The 21,179-nt window shown below is 58.5% G+C and overlaps 8 protein-coding genes across 8 annotated transcripts; 6 read left to right on the top strand and 2 right to left on the bottom strand.

Annotated features, from left to right (window-relative positions):
• Nucleotides 1-176: 176 nt before the first annotated feature.
• On the top strand, nucleotides 177-1,776 carry DICSQDRAFT_136268 (uncharacterized protein). Its single transcript, XM_007365386.1, has 5 exons — nucleotides 177-390; nucleotides 451-512; nucleotides 621-1,007; nucleotides 1,085-1,584; nucleotides 1,645-1,776. Exons 1-5 carry the CDS (start codon nucleotides 211-213, stop codon nucleotides 1,647-1,649), a joined length of 1,134 nt encoding a protein of 377 aa, XP_007365448.1. The 5' UTR covers nucleotides 177-210; the 3' UTR covers nucleotides 1,650-1,776.
• A 725-nt stretch (nucleotides 1,777-2,501) lies between these two features.
• DICSQDRAFT_136267 (general substrate transporter) lies at nucleotides 2,502-4,977 on the top strand. Its single transcript, XM_007365385.1, has 10 exons — nucleotides 2,502-2,672; nucleotides 2,763-2,896; nucleotides 2,961-3,043; nucleotides 3,098-3,259; nucleotides 3,337-3,598; nucleotides 3,664-3,758; nucleotides 3,815-3,926; nucleotides 3,993-4,058; nucleotides 4,113-4,298; nucleotides 4,381-4,977. Exons 1-10 carry the CDS (start codon nucleotides 2,617-2,619, stop codon nucleotides 4,863-4,865), a joined length of 1,641 nt encoding a protein of 546 aa, XP_007365447.1. The 5' UTR covers nucleotides 2,502-2,616; the 3' UTR covers nucleotides 4,866-4,977.
• Nucleotides 4,978-5,517: 540 nt separating this feature from the next.
• Nucleotides 5,518-6,534, bottom strand: DICSQDRAFT_59531 (Mov34-domain-containing protein; the record flags this gene model as incomplete). Its single annotated transcript, XM_007365384.1, has 5 exons — nucleotides 5,518-5,580; nucleotides 5,636-5,738; nucleotides 5,793-5,889; nucleotides 5,951-5,975; nucleotides 6,064-6,534. The coding sequence occupies 5 exons, from the start codon at nucleotides 6,532-6,534 to the stop codon at nucleotides 5,518-5,520; spliced, it is 759 nt and encodes a 252-aa protein (XP_007365446.1).
• Nucleotides 6,535-8,355: 1,821 nt separating this feature from the next.
• DICSQDRAFT_59822 (uncharacterized protein) lies at nucleotides 8,356-8,712 on the bottom strand (the record flags this gene model as incomplete). The annotated part of the gene is made up of 1 exon (XM_007365383.1): nucleotides 8,356-8,712. The coding sequence occupies one exon, from the start codon at nucleotides 8,710-8,712 to the stop codon at nucleotides 8,356-8,358; it is 357 nt and encodes a 118-aa protein (XP_007365445.1).
• A 242-nt stretch (nucleotides 8,713-8,954) lies between these two features.
• DICSQDRAFT_161376 (uncharacterized protein) lies at nucleotides 8,955-12,602 on the top strand. Its single transcript, XM_007365382.1, has 8 exons — nucleotides 8,955-9,569; nucleotides 9,638-9,781; nucleotides 9,913-9,954; nucleotides 10,502-10,604; nucleotides 10,656-11,187; nucleotides 11,264-11,629; nucleotides 11,718-11,944; nucleotides 12,178-12,602. The coding sequence occupies exons 1-8, from the start codon at nucleotides 9,120-9,122 to the stop codon at nucleotides 12,252-12,254; spliced, it is 1,941 nt and encodes a 646-aa protein (XP_007365444.1). The 5' UTR covers nucleotides 8,955-9,119; the 3' UTR covers nucleotides 12,255-12,602.
• Nucleotides 12,603-12,914: 312 nt separating this feature from the next.
• DICSQDRAFT_85809 (uncharacterized protein) lies at nucleotides 12,915-15,745 on the top strand. The gene is made up of 4 exons (XM_007365381.1): nucleotides 12,915-13,298; nucleotides 13,354-14,275; nucleotides 14,410-15,108; nucleotides 15,169-15,745. The coding sequence occupies exons 2-4, from the start codon at nucleotides 13,991-13,993 to the stop codon at nucleotides 15,604-15,606; spliced, it is 1,422 nt and encodes a 473-aa protein (XP_007365443.1). The 5' UTR covers nucleotides 12,915-13,298; nucleotides 13,354-13,990; the 3' UTR covers nucleotides 15,607-15,745.
• Nucleotides 15,746-15,994: 249 nt separating this feature from the next.
• DICSQDRAFT_85805 (NADH-ubiquinone oxidoreductase) lies at nucleotides 15,995-18,781 on the top strand. The gene is made up of 8 exons (XM_007365380.1): nucleotides 15,995-16,268; nucleotides 16,330-16,378; nucleotides 16,431-16,472; nucleotides 16,526-16,573; nucleotides 16,629-16,691; nucleotides 16,750-17,977; nucleotides 18,041-18,348; nucleotides 18,401-18,781. Exons 1-8 carry the CDS (start codon nucleotides 16,025-16,027, stop codon nucleotides 18,735-18,737), a joined length of 2,319 nt encoding a protein of 772 aa, XP_007365442.1. The 5' UTR covers nucleotides 15,995-16,024; the 3' UTR covers nucleotides 18,738-18,781.
• A 310-nt stretch (nucleotides 18,782-19,091) lies between these two features.
• Nucleotides 19,092-21,010, top strand: DICSQDRAFT_59823 (N2227-domain-containing protein; the record flags this gene model as incomplete). Its single annotated transcript, XM_007365379.1, has 11 exons — nucleotides 19,092-19,178; nucleotides 19,248-19,515; nucleotides 19,572-19,780; nucleotides 19,837-19,919; nucleotides 19,984-20,051; nucleotides 20,109-20,175; nucleotides 20,233-20,381; nucleotides 20,432-20,532; nucleotides 20,586-20,658; nucleotides 20,721-20,827; nucleotides 20,912-21,010. 11 exons carry the CDS (start codon nucleotides 19,092-19,094, stop codon nucleotides 21,008-21,010), a joined length of 1,311 nt encoding a protein of 436 aa, XP_007365441.1.
• Between the last annotated feature and the right edge of the window lie 169 nt (nucleotides 21,011-21,179).

The following is a 21,179-nucleotide window of genomic DNA, read 5'->3' as shown; positions in this document are numbered from 1 at the left end:
ATCTGCATTCCTTGGAACGTGTTTGCGATCGACAGATCGCGCGAGGCCTTGCTTAATCTATCCGCGCGCGGCCGCACCCCCAATCTGGTATCCGGTATCTCGAGCACGCTCTAACATCATATATTTCGACCTAGCTCTGCGCCCCCTCCCGTATCGCCTCTTGCCTCCACCTATCACGCCAGACGGTCAACGGTAGCACTACACGCGACGATGCAGCACAACCATTCCCGCACCGCTACCTCTAGATCTGGTGCGACGGCGACCCCAGGCCCCTCCAGAGCCGCATCAGGCGCCCGCACCGCGACCGCAACCACGTGCATGCAAGCGTCGGATGTGCTCAGGCTCCCGCTCGCGCACTTGCCCGCCCATATCAGCCCGACGCTCCGCATCGTGAGTCATATCCTGGCCGCTCCGTCTGCCTATGGGTCCCTGACCGGACGCCGATTCCAGGATTGGGAGAACAGGAAGCTCGCTGTCGAGTTCGACTTCAGCGGGCAGCAGAGCGATGCCGGGTAAGCCCCTCGCCGTATCACGTGCCTCTTCGTACCAAGCTGATCCCATTCGCGGTCTCTTGCGCCCCGCGCATCCCGCCCGTCCCGCCCGCCCGACGCGCTGCGCAGTACCGTGCAATGCGTGCAGAGCCTCTGCGGGATCTCCGACGGGGCCGCCCACAGCCTGCTCGCGAGCGCGAACAGGAGCCAGGCCTGCTGTGCCGTAGAAGGCTGTCTCCGGCCGCGTCCTTGCAAGATCCATGCGGCCCGGCCCGCTCGCGAGTCCGCGCCGTCCCCGCAGCCTGCAGGGCGAGTCGCGGCCCCCCGCATCGCCCCCCCAATCCCGCGCCGGAAGGCAGCACGTATCGTAGATGCGAACGGGCCCTCCGGCGGGGCGACGCTCGACGACACGAACACCCTGCGCGCGTCGAACGGCGACGACGCCTCCCCAGCGAAAACGCGCACGGCCGCCGCGACCTTCGAGCCCGTCATGAAGGCCGAGCCGACAGATAAGATGTACGCACCGCTTCTTCCTCCCCTTCAGCATCAGACTGCAGTGCTCGTCCTGACCCTCGTCCTCGTCCTTGTGACAGCCCCGGGCGGCGGCTCCACCCCCAGCGGCGGCAGTTCAAGATCCGCAACGAGAACAGGCACACGCGCTGGTACCGCACCACGCACGCGAAACCGATCGACGGGCCCCCGGGACACCTGCTGAAGCCGCCCCGCGGCGCGCTCTACGTCCACCAGTACAAGGTGCCGCACGTCGGCTGGCAGATCTGGATGTTCGTCAAGTACGACGCGGAGACAACGGCGAGGGACGGCGAGAGCAGGAGGGCGAGTGTGCAAGACGGTGCCGCTGAAGCGAGCGTGAATGGGAGCAGGGACACCGACGGGGTGCAGGGCAGAGAGCGGGAGCGGGAGCGGGGGTACGGTGGGGAGTGGGTGCGCGTGTATCCTGGACAGCCGCATCCGGAGTTGGAGGGGTACGTGCTGCATATGTTGGATGGGGGCGAACCTCGGTGGGTGAAGGCGTTGTCGGCGAGGCAATATGCGAGCACTAGGGCGAAGAGGGTGCAGGTTGTTGATGCAGCAGGTAAGCGTTGGTACGCTTCATCGCCGTCACGGTGGATTAGCACGCTGATAGATTGTCCAGAATAAAATACGCGTGGCGGCGCGCACAAGCACACGGACCGTAGAGTACACATCATAAGTCTACCTGTACTTCCTGTGGTCAGTCCTGTGCCACTGGTTGGCCTTTTAATATGTTCGACGAATCATACACACACCTCTCCCACTTTCCAAAAACATCCACATGTTCTTGGAAAGCTGCAGATAACCTGTTTCTCTTGATCTATGCTCCTCCTACCCGGCCTGCTGGTTTGAATTATGAGTAAACATAATTGAACTACTCGTCAACGCCGAGAATATGACGATGTTGTAAATCCTTGGAAAGTCGACAATAGCGCCGGTGCTCAGCGTCAACGTTCCCGTGAACGTCTCTTGTTCTCTAAGTACCGCCAGGCTGCGCCAGCTGCTTTCCCGCTCAAGGCAGTTTCGCTGCAGACGAGCGTCTCCATCGCGTCTCCGATAGCCCACTCCGTCCAGGTGGCCGCCTGCGGTTGGTCACAGGACGTGGAGGACGCATAACCTTTGGCAGCTATGCCGTGAATCAAGCAGACATCGGACCGGAGCAGCGGTGAGAGAAGCGTCGAACACGTTCACTGAGGTCGATAAGAGCGCATCAGGGACATGCAAGGAGGACGGAGGATGGTTCTGGGATACGACGATGTCGAGAGGAAAGCACGAGAACGTCGTCGATGGCTGAACATCTCAACACCCACGGGCGCCTGCATGTGCGGTGGACCGGAAAGGGAATTGGGGGTGCAAGAAGCGAAGGCTGCATCTTCTGCAACTTCTGATGAGCCGCGCAAGCGATTCGCCCGGGTCTTGGGACGTGTGGGGGGCCCAATCATATTTATCCCAGCCCCACGCCGGCTTTCATGCGGTTCTCTCTGTGCAGGTCTGCTCAAGCGCAAGCCCAGGCTGCAAGTAATCCACAAGCTTCTTCTCCTCCCAGGACCCCTTCTGCTTCTTGGATCCCGAGGCGACGACTCGGACGACTAGCATGTCTTCGGAGAAAGTGTCGCCGAGCGGCGACAAAGTGAGAGACGCCCAGCTGCTGTGAGTTTTTCTTTCTGCAGACGCGCCCGTGCTGCTGCTATATATGCCGGCAGTCTGTTGACTCGCTCATTGTGTGCGCGCGCCATGTAGGGTCGAAAACATCGAGGTTGCTGTCGCACATGGAGAGATATCCGAGGCTATGGTCGTCGCGGAAGGCGAGGAGCGCACGACTTGGTTCGTCTGGCTCCTTGTCGCGTGCGCTAGTATCTCCGGTCTGCTATTCGGTGTGTGCCTTCTCTCCCTCTTGCGTTCATAGGAAATGAGACCAACCATCTGCGTACACCATAGGTTATGACACCGGCGTGATATCTGGTGCTCTGGTCACGATCGGAGGCGATCTCGGGCCTGCGGAGCTGTCCTCAGGACAGAAGGTACGTCCCCCAGAGCAGCCTGAACCGCCCCTCTTCTCAAGCGCAAGAAAATAGGAACTCGTCACGTCCGCAACGACCCTCGGCGCGCTGATCGGAGGCCTGGTCGCCGGCATGCTCAGCGACTTCACCGGCCGGAGACCCGTCCTCGCCCTCGCAGACATCATCTTCATCGGAGGCGCGATCGGCCAGGCCGTCTGCCACACCGTCTGGTCCATGGTCAGTCTCCAGCATGCATGCATCCTTCTTCCCAGGCTCATGCGTGAACTTGGACTTGGACATCTCGTGCGAGACAGATCGGCTGCCGCTTCCTCATCGGCATCGCCGTCGGGCTCGCGTCGTGCATCGCCCCGCTCTACATCCAGGAGCTCTCCCCCACGCGTCTGCGCGGCCGGATGGTCGTCGTGAACGTGGTCGCGATCACGGGGGGCCAGGTCGTTGCGTACGGAATCGACGCCGCGTTCGAGAACACCCGTGGGGGGTGGAGGTGGATGGTCGGTCTGGGGGCCGTCCCGTCCGGCCTCCAGTTCCTCTTCCTGTTGTTCCTCCCCGAGTCGCGTAAGTCTCCCGATCCCATGTCTATCATGAGTGCTTGCAATTTGACTGGGCTGGGTGATTTCAAGCGCGTATCATGATCAGAAGGGGGAACTCTGAGGCCGCACAGGCGATTATGGCTAAGATCTATGCTCACGCCACGCCGGAGCAACTCGACCTGAAGGTATGTGAAGGAGCTCATTTCCCATGCGCACGTCAACATAATGACTGCGCGTTCAGGTCAAGTCTCTGGCTGCTGCTGTAAAGCAGAGCGTCGAGATCTCGAACACGACCACGCTCTTGCAGCGCATACGCTTGATACTCTTCGATGGCATCAACCGCCGTGCACTCAGTGAGTCCTTCCCGGGTCTCCGCACGCGGATGAAGAGGCGGAGCTCACTATATGCGCCCTTTCTAGTCGTCGCATGCGGCATGCAAGCCTTCCAGCAACTGTGTGGTTTCAACACTCTCATGTACTATTCCGGTAAGCATCCTTGCTTCTTTCGACGCGCATAAGCTGACTCTATGCGCTATCTAGCCACCCTCTTCAAGGAGATCGGCTTCGACCAGCCCACGGCCGTCGGCCTCATCATCTCGGGCACGAACTTCATCTTCACGCTCTTCGCGCTCCAGTACATCGACATCATCGGCCGCCGCAGGATCATGGTCTGGACCGCCCCGGGCATGATCATCGGCCTCGTCCTCGCCTCCGTCGCCTTCCACTGTACGTCCCACCCTCTGCCCCTATTTCAATCGTCATATACTCCATACATGTACTAACGACTTGCACGCACGCCGCACGCCAGTCCTAACCCGCAAGACGGGCGGCGCCCTCGTCGACGGCACGCCATACTCGCACACCTGGTCCGCGATCGTCCTCCTCGCGATGATCTTCTACGTCGCGTCGTACGCGACCGGGCTCGGGAACGTGCCCTGGCAGCAGGGCGAGCTCTTCGGGCTCGAGGTGCGCGGCATCGGCACGTCGCTCGCGACGACCACGAACTGGGCGGGCAACCTGCTCATCGGCGCGACGTACCTCTCGCTCATGGACCGCATCACGCCCGCGGGCGCGTTCGGCTTCTACGCGGGCCTGTGCCTGCTCGGCTGGCTCTTCTGCGTGTGCTGCTTCCCCGAGACGGCGGGCCTGAGCCTGGAGGAGGTCCGGCTCGTCTTCAGGCACGGGTTCGGGATCGGGGAGAGCGCGCGGCTGAGGAGGGAGAAGCGCGCGTTGAGGAGGGGCGAGCGCGGGGAGAGGGACGGGGATGGTGGCGGGGCGGAGGAGAAGGCGTAGGGTAGGCCTTCGGGGTGACTGACTTATTATTGGATTGGAAATGATGCTCGCTTGCAAGGCCACGACTAGCATGTTTGTAATTCCTGGACACGACCTAATGGCTACGATTTGTACGATCTCTCGATCTGGGATGGCCCATAATGGGAGCAGTCGGGAACACGGAACGCGTTCTCGTTTCTGTGTCGCTGCCTGCGCAGGTTTCCTATGCCGGCGGTTGCCTAGAAGACAAGGAATAAATACACATACGTACGTGCATTGCATGAAGTGATACATGATATTCAAGAGCATCCGAGACATTGCTACAGTCAAGAAAGCACAGTATATTCCGATGGAGATGAATAACAGCTTGGACCTACAGTATGGCAGGTATTGGACACAAGGAGCACAGGGACAGGCAGGAGCGAGGATGTAACAGAATATGGACCATGAAGACAATTCCCAATGCAGATCGAAACGATGATGAGGGCCCGACCCAGAACACAGACGCGCAAGGGCAGCCAGAGTCAAGAGAGTAAGTGGGTTAGCAATGTGTGGTTGTAGGGTAACTGAAGAATGCAGGGCATATAGGTGCTTGCACGTACAGGCGGCCTGAGAGGCATATAGGACATATAGGCAAAAAAACACATACTGACGCGAAGGCGGGGGCGAGATACTACCGGAGGTCGACGATCTCGAGGGAGAGATCCCTCATTTGGACGTGGCTATTGTCGCAATCCTATACGATCGACCATGAGAGACATGACGGCAATATTAGAGAATGCAGCACTTACAGTGTAGATCGGGACGTCTGGGTGAGGGTGGAAAGCTTCCTTCGCACTGCAATCCAAGATGGTCTGCAATCCTCCAGGATCGGTCAATCGGAAGATACCAAATCTGCAGCAGGCGATCAAAAGAAGTTCCTATCGCATGACATTGCCTGGGACTCACTGCGGCGTTGAGGAGGGCGCGCACACGACGGCGAAGGACTCTGGCAACATGCGTTGGAAACCAGAATGAGTATGCAGATCCACAGACGACATGAAGCCTAACGCCTCGGTCAGCACGGTTGAACCTTAGGCCTGATACCTCGAACGGCGATCACTTACATGACTGCGTGGGATGCGTATGTATCTGCAAACAGGGACCACGGCATCAGTACGGTACTATCCCCAAGCCCAACAGAAAGTCTCGAATCCTCGAAGGAACCCTTTGAACTTACCCAACCGAGCGTGATCAGGTGCCTCTCCTCTGTGAACTGGAGCACGAGCTCCTCCTCGTCCATCATGCACGTGTCGCTCGTCGAGTGCTGCTTCGGGATCAGCAGCGTCGTGACGACGTACTTGGTTCCCTTGTCCTTGCCTAGCAGCAGCCCGCACGTCTCCCGGTTCTGGAGCGTGTTCACGCGCGCGATCGAGAGGAACTTGGGCAGGCACTCGCGCGGCAGCTTGATGGTCCGCAGCTCGCGCAGGCTCGCGTCCCGGGACGTGCCCGGGACGATACGCGCCGGGGCTGGGGCGCTCACGGTGCTCGACGTCGACTGTGAGGGGCGGTGGTATGCAGATGGGGGCTGGCCTGAGCGTGCGCTGTTGGGCGAGGGCCCGCGCTGCCCATTGGAGTAGGACGGGTTGTGGTTTTGTGTGTATGTCGAGGGCGGAGGATGGGGTGCCTGGTGGGATTCTGGCACGGGCATGTGAGTGGGGTACGGAGGGATTACTGGTGCGGGGACGACCGGCGCCGATTGTGAGGGAAGAGAGTGGTTGTACAGATTGTTGGCGCCGCTACTTTGAGGTTTGGAATCGAAGAGCAGAGATGAGTCAGGAGCCTGCGAGATAGAAGTGGCTGCGAACATGGACTGCAATGAGGGCACGTAGCCCTGCTTGAGCTGATGCTGTGACATCAGCGACGGGTACTTGACGCTGCCTAGTTCTGGTGGTGGCGGAGACGTGGTCGTGATTGGGGGTGGGTACACCACCCTGCAACTTGGCTTAGTACGCGTGTAATCGTGCACCAAGTAAGAGCCGACGTACCCTGGCTGTTTTGCCTTTGGTGTCTGCTCCGCGGCGCGCTGGCGGCTCCAAGGTACTTTTGGTCCCTCCACGTCCGTTGCTGAGTCGTCCTCGTACTTCGCCGGGCTCTCCAAAGGCATGACCGAAAGGCCCGTACTACTAGAGTACGACTCTGGCGGCCGCGAAGGCTGGGGCGCATACACCGAACGTCCCGCACTCCGCGGCGCATGCTCAGGCTCCGGCATCCGATACGGCGTTGAGCTCACACTCGACGGCAGGGGATTTGGCGACGGCGTGAGCCTCGTAATCTCTCTCCTCGCAAATCGCGCGGCCGCCTCGGCTTCCTGCTGCCTCCGCACGATCCCGTCCTGCTCCTGTCTCCGCCTATCATCTACGACCCTGCGCTTCGCGCGCTCTTCCTCCCGCCTCGCCTCCTCCGCCGCGTACCGCCTGTTCTCCTCTTCCCGTCTCTGTCGCTCGGTGAGCGGTCCTTGCTCCGCCCCTGCGGCCTCGCGTCTATGAGAAGCCTGTGATTGTCGCCAAGCCGCCTCCTCGCGCGCTTGTCGCTCCCTGTCCTCGGCCTGGCGACGGGAGAGGTCTTCCTGTTTCCAAGCTTCTTCCCTACGTGCGGCTTCTCGCGCCTCGCGCGCACGCTCCTCTTCGCGGGTGAGTGGGGGCTCGGCGGACGAGTCGCGGCTGGATCCTGGACTGCCGCGCTGAGCGGCTTGCCAGTTCTCGTATCGCTCGACGAGGACGGGCTTGAGTTGGCTCAGGCTGTCGAGGATGTCTTGTCCGTTCTATGAAGTTTGGTTCGTCAATAACCAGCCGACAGCCGAACATGGCCTCCCGGCCGTATTGTAGCGTGTCTTGATCACATAGTGATCTGAGAGAATAGATTCGGGCGTGTATTGACACGAATGCTGCTCGCTTCAGCCGACATGAGGTTAGCAGACACTGTCACCCGCTCCAACATACGCATCGGAATGACCTCGGGGATGTCTGGCTAGGCTGCAGCGAGCGCGATAAGTCCGCAGCACAGCGTGAAAATCGCGATGGCAGGACGCAGGCGGGCAACCGCAAGGAGCCCATGCATCACTGGAACAACAGGAAGTACGCGATTCTCGTGCCTGAAGGCCAGTTCTCAACAGGACGCATAGACGGCAGCAGCCTGAGAGTCGCAAGCCTTCGAATGAGGCCAGTGCACATCGCCCGAGATTGGTCGGCATGGTCGCGTCTGCCGCCCGCCACCGGCGGAACATGACCTTGTCCATAGCTACCTTTCATCAATAGTCCACGATGCAGTGGCCAAAATAATCCGACATCCTTGCAGCAGCGAGGCTAGCTGAACATGTTCACGAGAGAGAGTTGGCGTGCGCGCACACGATATCATATGTCCATCCTAGCCCGATCTGCATCGCCCTCTCGGCTAGCCCGAGGTAGTCCAATGGATGACGACATTCAATATACGGCACGAGAGGGTGGTCGCGATGGCTGACACCCCTTCATCAAGGACACAGAGAAGGAGATGAGAGACTTACCATTCCGAGGTTATGTCTCTGATCGGCGTTCAGTAGCGTCTGGTACTCCCTATGTGTCGGGAGCTTCTCCAGGACGATCGTGGCGGCCTTGGCGTATTCAACGAATGCACGCTCATAGTCATTGGACTGCAGCAGTGCTTCTGCGTTCCTTCTCGACTTCTCAGCTGTGCGCAGCCAATGTTTGAGGCCCTTTGCAGGATCCCAGAGGTTCTCCTGCGCTTGCGCGGCGAGTTCTGCGATGGTGGCAGGACGGTAGTAGTTGGAGCGAGAAGAGCTAGGCCCTGCGCCTGCAGAAGGTTGAGAAGGGTATACAGCAGAGCTCATGGTGGATGGTGGGAGACGGAGACGAAGGAGAAGGAGTCGGGCGAGGTGCAGTCGCTAAGCGGCAGGCATGGGCATCCCGGCGGTACCGCCGCAGTCCGGCCTTCACGAAGGTCACACAGTGGTCACGCTACTGTCACGCCCAGCGAGGCTCTTTAGGCGCCCCCGGCACCCTTCCAAGCGCCAGCGTTAATATCAATCAATGCCAAGCGCGCGCCGGACGCTGTCTGGTCACTGACAGGCACGTCCAGCTCCTCCTTTCCTCCATCAACCAGTCCGCTCTTTTACCACCACAGCGCGCGCCAGGTCGGCCAGGTGTCGAGCACTCCTGTTCCCACTGCCAGCTTCGGTCTCGCCAGCCAGCCTATATAACTCATCACGCTATTGGCTTCGCCGACCGCTACCCAATAATGTACGACGGACTCTCAGGCCAGAAGAGGGGCCTTCTCTTCTTCGCTGCGGTCGTGATCGTCTTTATGCAAGGCGGTCTTTGGTCAGCCCGACGAAGGACTGTCGATAACTTCCCGGACGATGCCCTGGTCGCCTCCACTTCCCGCTATCTCTCCTTTGCATGGTCGAACTCGCGCCCGACGATCAAGGAGCACCCAATACCGGGGCTTATGGCGGAGGCTGAAAAAGCCTTTCGCGAGAAGCTATCACGACAGAGCAAGACTCTCGAGGACGCCGTCGCGGAGTACCAGAGGAGGTACGGCAGGAAGCCCCCACGCGGTTTCGATGATTGGTGGAGGTTCGCGCAGGAGAACGACGTGCTCATGATCGACGAGTACGACAATATCGACGAGGACCTCGCGCCGTTTTGGGAGATCACCGGGGAGCAGCTTAGGTGGCGAGCATCTGTCGTATGTGTTCCGATGGGGCTGCTACCTTGCATCACGTCCTCTCACTACCACATGTACTCCTTCTGCAGGCAGGTCATTTGCCATTCGTAGACGTGGTCCGCGTGCGGTCCGGAGAGGCCACAGCGGTGAACATCCTCGACGGCGAGGAAAGCGAGGATGTCAGCGCACGCGCGAAGGGCTTTTTGTCCGCTCTGAAGGGCTTCCAACATAAAGTGAGTCTCCTATGCTTGTACGGAATTCGCTTCATTAGCACTCGAGATGAAAGTGTGCATGGTTCCCCGCGCTATGTGTCCTCTTGATGTCAGGGATACCAACGAGAAGCTATGTCCTGTGCGTATCGCAGGTCTCCGCCCGGCTCCAGAGCGGCGTTTGTCACGCCCTGCGAGTGAGTTTTGCAAAGAGCATAGCCCATGTGCGCACTCAAGGCAAGGCTCAGTTAGGCTTGCGCATCCAACTGCTCTTGAACACGCATAGTCTGTCATGTACGTGTTTCGACTGAGACAACATCGAAACCGTGGTTGTTGGCTGCATAAAGCGGCCGCACCATACTCCAAAGCTTGTCGGTGGGATGCTATGTGAGATTGTAGGGGACTGTGGTGGATGTGCTCAACTGATTCTCACTCACCAGTCTCACCTAGCTATATGCGTCTGCAGTGGCCATCGCAACTATTCGAACCTGCGATGGGCACCGCAGGCAGGAACGACCGGGGAGAATGGTGTTCTATCCCGTTCAATACAGGGGAATGTGTACCGAGCCGCTGGCTGCTCAGGAATACCGTCCGCGGTATACTATGGGCAGCTCATAACATGATCTACTTGTGGGGAGCTTGCTTTCGCAATGGCCTCAGAGATTACCAACGCTCACCTTCGATTATGACATCCTGGCCGTGTTCTGCGGCTTCTTTGGTCAAATTTGTTGACGGCTTCTCCAGCTACCGGACCTAGAGTTCCCAATTAATGGCATGGCAGAAAGTCGCGTGCTTGTCCCATGGGAGCGTCGAATACAGTCTAATGCGACTCTGCATTCCAACGTTGGTACGTCCATCATGCCAAATCGACATCCGTTCCACACTTACCTGGGCATAGACGCGATCATCGAGGAGCTTAGTGGCACGCGTGACCCGGACTGGCGTGGTGAAGGTAACGTCTGGGAGGCGTTTAGGAGAACATGCGAGCCTGGTACTGCTGCACGTCAGCTCTTCAGCTCCTTCCGTGCCCTCCAGTCCTCTGTGAACCAGACGAGCAGACTTACCGCTGCGAGCGACGACTTCACCTTCGCGTGGACCACGGCAGGCAACTACTCGTTCTGCAGCAACCCGTGGGCGCACTATAACCAGGGGCATTTCTTCTCCGACTGGCGAACCATCGGTGCGGTCTTCCCAATTTTCTCTCCCGCGAAGGCATCAGGCTACCTCGATATCCGGATACCAAGCCATTACTACTACGCGCAGACGCGCAGGTACACGTACGGCTGGGACTCGGTTAATCTGCAGCTGAAGGACGTAGACGACATGGAGACCCCGTGGGAGGAGAAAAGTGACAAGATATTCTGGCGGGGGGCCTCGACCGGCGGCGGCAGCTCTCCCCCGGGTTTCGCGGCGCAGTACCAACGTCACAGGTCCGTATTCTCCGTTCCGAGTTCCAGACGTGCACATGTTTTCGTGCGCATGCTCACCCCTCACGATGGATCAAAGATTCGTTCGCCTAGCGAGCGACCAGTCTTCCGTTAACCGGACGATCGTGTTCGCTGATCCGCCGGGGTCCACCAACTATATCTACGCGGACGTGCATGCAGGCGCGCTGAACAACGAGATTATGGACGTCGCGTTCGTCAAGGTCATCGGGAGCGAAAACTACCCTGGGGGACATGACGCAATGGTGCGTTTCCACCGCATCGACGACAATGGAGTAAACCTCGGCGATCACTGGAAGCACAAATACATCGTCGACCTGGACGGCATGGGCTACTCGGGACGGTTCTTCTCATTCATGGAGTCGGACAGCGCGGTGCTCAAGGCAACGGTCTACCGCGAGTTCTTCTCGGATTGGTTGCAACCCTGGTGCGTCATCGACCCCCACCGCGTGACCACACCCATAGCTCATGCCCGAACGACACGTTCTGATTTCATGTATTTGACCGGTCCGTAGGCTGCACTACATTCCGCTGTCGCAGTCGTATGCTGAGATTTACAACATCCACGCGTTCTTTTCTGGGGCGACGGACGCCACCCTGCGTGCGGCGAACGCGACTGCGCTGACGCTGTCCGCAGAATACCGCGCCACAAAGAGCGTGGACGGGGACCGTAGGCTAAGGCGCATCGCACGTGCCGGGAAGCAGTGGAAACGGACCTTGGGGAGGAGAGTGGATATGGAAGGTACGTGCCTTGGTTCAATGCTCTTTCATTTACAACGCTTTCTGTTCCTACACCCACGCCACGATGCCTCCTTCCCTCATCGCTACCCCTCTTCTCTGTCAGCCCATCACCCTCTTCTTGTTCTCCCTGCTGCTTGCCTTCTGCCGTACATCTCGCCCATCCCGTTAATTTGCCACTCCCATTATTAAGCGGATCAAAGAGCAGCTGCTGACTTCCTCGCTCCGTACGTGCAGCATACATTTACCGCCTGTGCTTGGAGTACGCCAGGCTGGCTTCGGATGACCGGGACGCGATGAGCTTCAGTATCTGAGGCTTGACAGCCCCCCGTCTCGCTTGCCGTGGTCATCTGCGCGGCGCCCGCCCATGATCCATTCACATGCCCCGTCCAATCCACCACGCCTTTGGCCGCTGTCGTCGCCAGTCACCGATTGTTTATCGGACATTTCTTCACGTCCATCCCTTTTGATGCACCTTTAATGGTTCGGCTTGGTCTCCTGCTGTAACTGCTTCTGGTGGCCTTGCCGCGCGTGCTTCCGCCTCGCCTTAGGTTTGCCGAGTAGCTTTGGGTTTATTGCTGGATCCCATCACACCGTAGAGTACTATCCTAGGAAAGTGTACAATAGCTGCATGGCTGCGGGCCGTATATTTAGAACCTCCCCGGCAACGCATTACGAGATAGACCCTTGAGTAGCGGTTGGGAAGCTCAGGGTTCTGGGGCCCCAGCATGTGTAGATCGTCCTCAGAAGAGACGGATGGGGGCGAATCTCATGCTTGTAGACAGAACCTCCGGCGGGCGCTCGATGAGGACGCCGTTCTGTCGTTCAGAGCTTGAACTTGGCCGCAGTGCGATGACTCCTTGCGCCACGAACCGCCCAAACGCCCTGGCCACATCCATCCCTCTCTTGGCCATATCTTCGAGATCGTCCCATCCTGCGCCGCTCGGCAGGCCCGCGGACGTTGTCAGCGGTGAGAAGCCTCAGGATCATCGATAAGTATGGTAGTTCCCAACGCCAGGTGTGGCCGACTTGCTTCCTCAAGTTCATCCGGGCGATGTGAACGATGATGGCCAGGACTTACTCCGGGCCAAAGAACAACGCTTTCGCGCATTCAATCACATCCAGGGCAGATGGGAACTTTCTGTGGACGGCGATAGCGATCTTCCACGCAAACACGCCTCCTCCTCGTGGCCGTCGCGCGACGGCTGCTCAGACTCCGCCGTCACTGCCGTAGCGTGGTGCTCTCAACTCTGGAATCTGGAGCGCGACCACTGGGGCTGTGGGAGGCCCCTCTCCCTTACGTGGCCGGTCTAGACTGCCGCGAATGCGCGAAGCACACCGCTTATGTTTGGCGAAAGGTACTGTCGTTATTGGGACGTATACTGCCTGCTGGTGCTCACTTTAGTTGTCTAGGAACAAGCCTAGAGAGTCGCGACCGGACCTGTGAATGAAGAAAGGCATCCCCTCGCCTCCCGCAGCCTGCCGGTCTTTCAAGCTCAGCATGGCTGCAATTCGTTCAAGCATGCACATTGCAGCCAATCTATCGCGTCGACGCATGTGGACATCCCCGAACCCAGCTGCTAGCACAGTTATCGCGATTGAGTTCGTGCGGACATCTGCTACGTTGCGATCGTGCTCACGCCGTGTCCGTATGTGTGCCAGTGGCGAGCTATGAATGTTCCGGGCGGTGATATCCCATCGGAGGAAAACACGTTTGGGCAACGTGTTGTTGCGGAAGATACGATCGCGCTCGCCCTTTTTATGTGTGCACTCCCCCTGCGCACTGTCGTCATAAGACCCGGAAGACCCTGCCCAGGCGCGCTGCTGCCTGATATACAGTCCGTGTGGCCTGTGCTGTTCGCGCTGCTGGCTCTTGCATCCTGATCCTAGTATCCTTTGTTATCGTGGGTCCGGCCTCTCCCACTCTGCTTTGTCCTCTGCTCTGCTCAACGAACTCTAGCAAGATTCCTCGCTACTCGGCGCCGCCCCTGGACTATCACCACCACCATATCGCTTTGCGGATCCCGAGCGTCCGCTGCCGACCCCAGCAATGCCTCTTTCAACGATATCCAGCATGTCCTCCCCTGCACCCAGCCGATACCCTGACCTGCCTCCAGCACGTACACAAAGTCTATCCGAATTTGAGGTCGAGCAGCGCAGACAGCCGTTCAGCCCCACAAAAAGCAGGAGAAGAGGTTCCGATCCTGAGCATGACAAGGAGATCGCATATCGCTCAGCAATCGCAGCTGTCATCAGCGCAAAGGCGCGCCCTTTCGCCGTGTCGGGGCGGGTGCCTATGGACCCCGCGCACCTGACTCTTTTCTTCCGTACACAGGTTAGTACATAGTTTTGTCGTGTGCGCCGCCCGCTCTCTTCACGCGCACGCGTGGGAGGTGCGCACAAGCCTGAAGTGTACTGGATGTGATGCTGACGATCTTCTGTCCCTGCGCTCTGCCTGCGCTCGATCAGAGCGGAATCAGCCATTCGTTGGACTTTCCAATCGATGTGGACGTTGACATGCCCCCCGCGCTAGACGTACTCATCGCGTCGTGCCTGCCGCATGCCCAGATGAGCGAGTACGCCGAATGCGAGACGCTGTTCTATCCGCCAAACCTACCACTCACCGCCACGCTCGAGCTCGCAAACCACCCCATCCTCGAGGCCGTGCGCAATTCGCTCTTCCCCGCACTACCTGTTGGCCACTACCTCACCGCCATCCGAGACAAGCTTGAGGTCTGGCCAGCAGGGGGCGGGTCTATCATCCAGCCTCGCCCGCTCGATACCCGCATCGCGACCATCCTTATCACGCTACCTGTGAAGTTCAAGGGCGGCTCGCTCATCGTGCGTGGGACGGAAGGGATCGAGGAGCGGTTCTCCGGGCGAGGGCGCCCGGGGGAGCTGGAGTGGACGGCGTTCATGTCGGACTGCGAGCACGAGATGCAGACGGTCAGGAGCGGGTGCAAGATGACGATCTCGTACGCGGTGCAGGTCAAGTCGTTCGGGCCCGCGGGCATCCAACCCGACCCGCTCATCACCCCGAGCGACGCGTTCCTCGATAACCTGTCCCCGTTGCTGAACATGTCCCGCGGGAAGAGCATCGCGTTCTATCTGAGTGGAGGGTACGGGGTCAATCCTGGGGAGGTGGTCGCGGAGTCGCTGGTGCCTAATGTGAGTTCTTCCGTGTTATTTCTCCGTGATGCATACAATGGCTGATACCTCAATAACCAGCTCAAGGGCGGTGATTCTATACTGTACCACGCGCTGAAGCTCTACAAGCTTGCGCCCGAGCTCCGCTGGACAGCAGGCGGGTACATCTGGCCCGTCGACCAGACGGTGGAGATCGGGCTCGAGAACCCGGAAAGCCCAACGACGTCCGTCGGGCGCGGGTCGCTCTCGGGCTCGAGCAATGGCTCGCGCGGCATGCCGCCCCTACGCGGCCCTTTCAGCTCGTCTGCTTCGGAGCCGGGAGAGGAGGAGCTCGAGGGCCTGCGTGCGCGGGTTCTGAAGAGCGGGGCGATCCCGATCACCGACACCGACATCCGCATACTGTCGGACCAGATCGCGTTCCCGGGCGTGATCGCACGAGAAAAGGTGCCGTTCGTGTCGTCGGTAGGCGACATGGAGAAGCTGGTGGTGAACGTGCTATTGGTGGTGTACGTACCGTAGGAGTTGGACTTGGTCAGAGTTTCTTTTGGTTGGCTCGCTGTTGCTTTCCTCCTTGCTTTGTTATTGGCTTGGTCTTGCGGACATTGTTGTATTACTAGCAGTGTATCATAGGGCCTTTCTGTCGTGCTAATACTCTTGCACATGACGATGTATACCCCGCGTGCTTGCAATGGACCGAACCTAAGCTAGGGACGGTATCGGCGGCGGAGCCGACCGTAGAGACGCTGGCCAATAGAAATACGCTAGATTACAGTGGCCAATGAGGCGGGGGCGGTTACACTCGGCGAAAGCCGGAGTTTGGTCATCGTGTTGGGCGACGAGCGCGACGTCTTGCACTCTTTCGTCGCCGTGAGCACTCCGCCGACGTGCGCACTTCTCTTCTGTACACCCCCTCTCGACCTCTCTCCGGCTTAGAGCCATGCTCCGGCTTGTGTCGTCGGCCTCAAGGCCTTCGTCGGCGGGCGTGCTCGCCAAGGTCGCTGCAGCCCCGTCGTCGACGCGCCCAGGTATTCCTCCCAGCTTGTTCGTTTTTAGTGATTTGGTGATTAAGCAGCAGCCGCGACCATCTCGTTGGATAGGTCGTCGGACGTTCGCTTCCTCGTCTGCGAGACAGGCGGACATCACGCTTACCGTTGACGGGAAGGAGGTTACCGTCCCGCAAGGTGCGTATCTGGACACATCCTTCTGAGGCTTCGCATCGGGTTTTGAGATGCGGACGTGTAGGTTCTGCGTTGATCCAGGCTTGCGAGGCTGCAGGAGCAACAATACCAAGGTGTGTACCATCCTATAGTTCTATGGGCTTGCTTCGCTGACGTTAATTTAAGATTCTGTTACCACGACCGACTCGCCATCGCAGGTAACTGCCGGTACGTGCTGTAGGATATCCATGAGACATCCGGAGGGCTTATATGCGTTGCAGTATGTGCTTGGTCGAGGTAGAGCGATCACCAAAACCCGTGGCCTCTTGGTGAGTAGCTCGTTCTTCGTACGCTAGAAGCATCTCATATCTGACCCACTTCTAGTGCTATGCCCGCCATGCCTGGTGCAAAGGTATTTACAAACACCCCATTGGTCCATGAAGCCCGGTATGTGCAAAACCACAACCCAGCCTACGTCCAATAAGGTATACTAATGACTAAACAGTGAGGGCGTCATGGAGTTCTTGCTTTCAAATCATCCTTTAGACTGCCCCATCTGTGATCAGGGTGGTGAGTGCGACCTACAAGATCAGTCCATGCGGTACGGCGCGGACAGGACACGATTCCACGAGATTGCTGGCAAGCGCGCGGTCGAGGACAAGGATCTCGGCCCTCTTGTCAAGACCTCAATGAACCGCTGCATCCAGTGCACACGATGTGTTCGGTTCGCGAACGAAGTCGCAGGCGTGGAGGAGCTTGGTACAACCGGTCGTGGCAATGACCTGCAGATTGGCACGTACGTCGCGAAGACGATGAATTCGGAGCTTTCTGGCAACGTCATCGACCTCTGTCCCGTTGGTGCGTTGACGAGCAAGCCCTACGCTTTCCATGCACGTCCATGGGAACTCAAGACCACCGACTCTGTTGATGTCCTGGACGCTGTTGGCTCAAATATTCGTGTTGACTCCCGCGGCGTTGTCGTCATGCGCGTGCAGCCGCGCCCAAACGATGACGTTAACGAGGAGTGGATTAGCGACAAGACTCGGTATGCCTATGATGGCCTGCGCTTCCAACGTTTGACCGTCCCTCTTGTCAAGCAAGGCGACCGATTTGTTACTGCGTCCTGGGAGGACGCTCTGACCGCCATCGCGGAGGGACTCAAGAAGTCTGGTGCCAAGGGCAATGAGATCAAGGCCATTGCTGGTCACCTCGCCGATACCGAGTCACTTGTCGCCCTCAAGGACTTGATCAACCGCCTTGGCTCCGACAACACTGCTCTAGATGGTGTCAACGGTCACGCCGCGCCGATCCACGCCGTTGACGTCCGCTCCAACTATTTGTTCAACTCGACGATCCCTGGTGTCGAGCAGGCTGATGCGATCCTCCTCGTTGGTACCAACCCGCGACACGAGGCGGCCGTCCTCAACTCGCGTATCCGTAAGAGCTGGCTGCACACCACGCTCGAGGTGGGCCTGATCGGTGAGCGGGTGGACACCACTTACGGCTACGACTATCTCGGCAGCGACGCGAAGGCTGTGGCCGACTTCGTTGCTGGCAAGGGCGAGTTCGCCAAGAAGTTCAAGGCGGCGAAGCGTCCTTTGATCATCGTCGGCAGCTCGCTCGTCGAGCACGCGGACGGGGCTGCGGTCTACAACGCGCTCGCCAAGTTCGTCGAGGCGAACAAGGAGAAGCTTGTGACCCCTGAGTGGAACGGTTTCAGCGTGCTCCAGCGTGTGCGTGTTTCGTCGTCATTGTAGGTGCGATCGCGATGTTGACGGGATTGTTGTGTTGTGCAGGCTGCTTCTCGTTCGGCCGCGTACGATATCGGTTTTGTCGCGTCGAAGAAGGCGTCCACCACGAAGCCAAAGTTCGTCTACCTCCTCAATGCCGACGACGTCGACCCCAAGGACATTCCCCAGGATGCCTTTGTCGTCTACCAGGGACACCACGGTGACCTCGGCGCTCAGCTCGCTGACGTCGTCCTCCCAGGCTCCGCATACACAGAGAAGGGTGTTACCTGGGTAAACACTGAGGGTCGTGCTCAGCTTGGTCGCGCTGCCGTCCCCCCTCCGGGTGCCTCGCGAGAGGACTGGAAGATCATCCGGTACGTCTCCTCGCATTCGTACAACGTCACTTGTAATTGACAGCGCATGTAGTGCGTTGTCCGAGATCGTCGGCTCGCCGCTCCCCTACGACGACGTCCTCAGCCTCCGGGACCGCATGTGGGAGATCTCGCCAACGCTTGTCCGCTACGATACTGTCGAACCCACGTCTGTCGACGTCGCCCTCGCTGGCCTGAAGGCCCTCACTGCTGGCACCGCCAGCGCGAAGGTCACCGGCGCGCCTCTCAAGAAGCCCATCGAGAACTTCTACCAGACGGACCCGATCTCGAGAGCGTCGGTGACGATGGCGCAGTGCACGCGCGCATTTGTGAAGGGGGAGGACTACGGGTTCACGCCGCTGTCGAGCGCTGCTGAGTCTGCCTTTGCATGATGGATGTGTAGATCATGAATGATATAGCCCATCATTTTTCTCTCTCCATGTTTCTTCACGCGAGCCTGGAGCGTTATCCAGTTGGCTGGTGCTTCGGCGGTTGCCATGAGGTCCCATGTCCTCGTGTCGTAGTTATCGGTCTCTTTTTGCGCGATGCACATAGTACTGCTTTTGCAACTGGTTACGGATCTCTACGCTGGGACGGTGGACCGGAGACGCTCGAAGGAATTGTCTGGCTTGCCATTTGGGGCAGACAGCATTTGATAGCCACGTGGAGAGCAAGTCATCCCCCTACACCAACAGCGGGCGGGGCACGCTCTTATTGGTAGTGTAGTTCGCCAGCAAGCACAAAGCATGCCGTTCACCCAAGAGCAGATCGAGCAAGAGCAAACCCACTTTGCGAACGTCATCACGACTTTCCAGCAATACGCACCTAACGCGGTAGGTGGACTCGCATCCATAGACTCCGAAGGAAAAGTTTATATAATGCCTCATCCTCATCCTCGATAGCTGAACGCGAACAACAAGCGCAGAAAAGACTTTCATACTCTCCCGATTGCAGACAGGGAGCTTCTCACCTCCCTCGGGTACAAGGACCGAATATCTGCCGTCGACCATGCCATTTTCGTGAATGCCGAATTTCTGAACCGTGTCATCGCGAGCCCTGATATCTTCAGCGGCGGAGGGCCGGACGAAGACGAGGACGATCCGGAGATGAAGGGCAACGATCAAGACGACTCTGACGACGACGATCCCGGCCATGGGTCGGGTCCCGCAGGTACGTGAAATTTGTCCACTAGGTCTGAATGCCCGCGCTCACGGATAGTCCGGTAGGCCGTGGAAAGAGCCATTCACACTCTCACTCTCACTCTCATGGCCATGGTGCTCACCCTCATGCTCATGGCTCACATGACCACAGTCATGAATCGCCGTCTGGAGGGGACGGCAGTCAGACGCAGCAACGCAAATATCGGCCCACAGAACATGACATGGACAAATTGCGCAGTACGCTCAAGCAGCTCGTCCGCGATTGGAGCATGGAGGTACATGTGAATCAATCGTCATGCTATCGGAGCTACAGCTAATCTTCGTATGTTAGGGAAAGGCGGAGCGCGACCTATGCTACGAACCCATAAAAGAAGCTCTAATCCAACACTTTTCCGACATCCCGCAGGAAGAGAGGTATGATCCTCACAAGTCAATGTTGGACGCATCTTCTGATTCTGTACAAACTTCTGTTACGCAGGAGAAACTTCCGAGTGCTCGTACCCGGCGCAGGACTCGGCCGACTAGCTTGGGACGTAGCCAAGCTCGGTCAGCAGCAGCCGTTGATATTCCGGGGGAGGGTTTGCTAAGACCTCTGTCAAACAGGATTTGCGTGCCAGGGCAACGAGTTCTCCCATTACATGCTCCTGGCCTCGTTCTCCATGCTGAACAGGTAGCCACATTCTTGCGGACCAGTCGTCGGACCCCTCTGATCTCCTGCGCCGCAAAGGACCGATGCCATCCACAAACACACCATCTACCCATACGTCCACTCTTTTTCCAACAACCCGAACACCGATGCCCTGCTCCGTCCTATCCTCATCCCAGATGTTTTGCCGTCCTCCTTGCCTGAGGGAGCGGACTTTTCTCTGGTTGCAGGTTCGCCAGACGTCCAGGGTGACCGTCAGTTCCTCTGACACCTTTGACAGGTGATTTTGAGGAGATCTACGGCGGTTCCGACAACCTCGACGAAGGCGATCCCTCAGTAGGGCAATGGGATGCAGTATTAACGTGCTTCTTCATCGACACTGTACGTTTCGCGATGTCCACCGTCTCGTGTGAGTTGGACTTACCGTCATGCAGGCGAAAAACATCGTGGATTACCTCCGGGTCATCCACCGCATCCTCGCCCCCGGCGGCGTGTGGATCAACCTAGGTGCGTGCCCCCTCCGCCTGTCGTGACCTGTCGAAATGAACGCCCCGCATGCGACGCGGCAGGCCCGCTGCTCTGGCACTGGGAAGGAAACACGACGAACGACCCCTCGGTAGAGCTCACGCTGGACGAAGTCAAGGCCCTCGCGCGCAAAATCGGGTTTAAGATATCCGTACGTGTCGCGCCCGCTCCGCTCTCACCCTCCTAGTTACTCTGCACATCCCTCTCCGCGTGCTGACAGTGCTGTCCGGAACAGAACGAACGGACTATCGATACGACGTACACAAACAATGCCCAGAGCATGCTTGGCTATGTGTACCACGCTGCCTTCTGGACGGCGACCAAGGTCGTTTAGCGGACTAGTGGGGAGGGTTCGCTGACGCACTGGCGTACCTCCAGGTTGCGACCTGCGCACGGCACGTTGACCCCACCTGAGACAGGACAATACGTAACAAGCAACAGAATTGCATTATAATTCTACCACGGCTACAGCTGGCAGATCGTACGCTAGGAGTAATCGTGAT

This window comes from Dichomitus squalens (assembly GCF_000275845.1).
Source record: "Dichomitus squalens LYAD-421 SS1 unplaced genomic scaffold DICSQscaffold_12, whole genome shotgun sequence".
In the NCBI taxonomy this organism is placed as follows: domain Eukaryota; kingdom Fungi; phylum Basidiomycota; class Agaricomycetes; order Polyporales; family Polyporaceae; genus Dichomitus; species Dichomitus squalens.
The sequence above is the reverse complement of the archived record's forward strand: the minus strand, read 5'-3'. Positions and strand labels throughout refer to the sequence as shown.

Coding starts and splice junctions, on each gene's coding strand:
- DICSQDRAFT_136268 (XM_007365386.1), top strand. CDS start 211: ATGCAGCACAACCATTCCCGCACCGCTACCTCTAGATCTGGTGCGACG. Junction 391..450: donor TCAGCCCGACGCTCCGCATC/GTGAGTCATATC, acceptor CGCCGATTCCAG/GATTGGGAGAACAGGAAGCT. Junction 513..620: donor GGGCAGCAGAGCGATGCCGG/GTAAGCCCCTCG, acceptor CGCGCTGCGCAG/TACCGTGCAATGCGTGCAGA.
- DICSQDRAFT_136267 (XM_007365385.1), top strand. CDS start 2,617: ATGTCTTCGGAGAAAGTGTCGCCGAGCGGCGACAAAGTGAGAGACGCC. Junction 2,673..2,762: donor GTGAGAGACGCCCAGCTGCT/GTGAGTTTTTCT, acceptor CGCGCCATGTAG/GGTCGAAAACATCGAGGTTG. Junction 2,897..2,960: donor TATCTCCGGTCTGCTATTCG/GTGTGTGCCTTC, acceptor CGTACACCATAG/GTTATGACACCGGCGTGATA.
- DICSQDRAFT_161376 (XM_007365382.1), top strand. CDS start 9,120: ATGTACGACGGACTCTCAGGCCAGAAGAGGGGCCTTCTCTTCTTCGCT. Junction 9,570..9,637: donor TTAGGTGGCGAGCATCTGTC/GTATGTGTTCCG, acceptor CTCCTTCTGCAG/GCAGGTCATTTGCCATTCGT. Junction 9,955..10,501: donor GCGTTTGTCACGCCCTGCGA/GTGAGTTTTGCA, acceptor CGGCTTCTCCAG/CTACCGGACCTAGAGTTCCC.
- DICSQDRAFT_85809 (XM_007365381.1), top strand. CDS start 13,991: ATGCCTCTTTCAACGATATCCAGCATGTCCTCCCCTGCACCCAGCCGA. Junction 14,276..14,409: donor CTCTTTTCTTCCGTACACAG/GTTAGTACATAG, acceptor GCGCTCGATCAG/AGCGGAATCAGCCATTCGTT. Junction 15,109..15,168: donor CGGAGTCGCTGGTGCCTAAT/GTGAGTTCTTCC, acceptor CTCAATAACCAG/CTCAAGGGCGGTGATTCTAT.
- DICSQDRAFT_85805 (XM_007365380.1), top strand. CDS start 16,025: ATGCTCCGGCTTGTGTCGTCGGCCTCAAGGCCTTCGTCGGCGGGCGTG. Junction 16,574..16,628: donor CCAAAACCCGTGGCCTCTTG/GTGAGTAGCTCG, acceptor ACCCACTTCTAG/TGCTATGCCCGCCATGCCTG. Junction 18,349..18,400: donor GAGGACTGGAAGATCATCCG/GTACGTCTCCTC, acceptor CAGCGCATGTAG/TGCGTTGTCCGAGATCGTCG.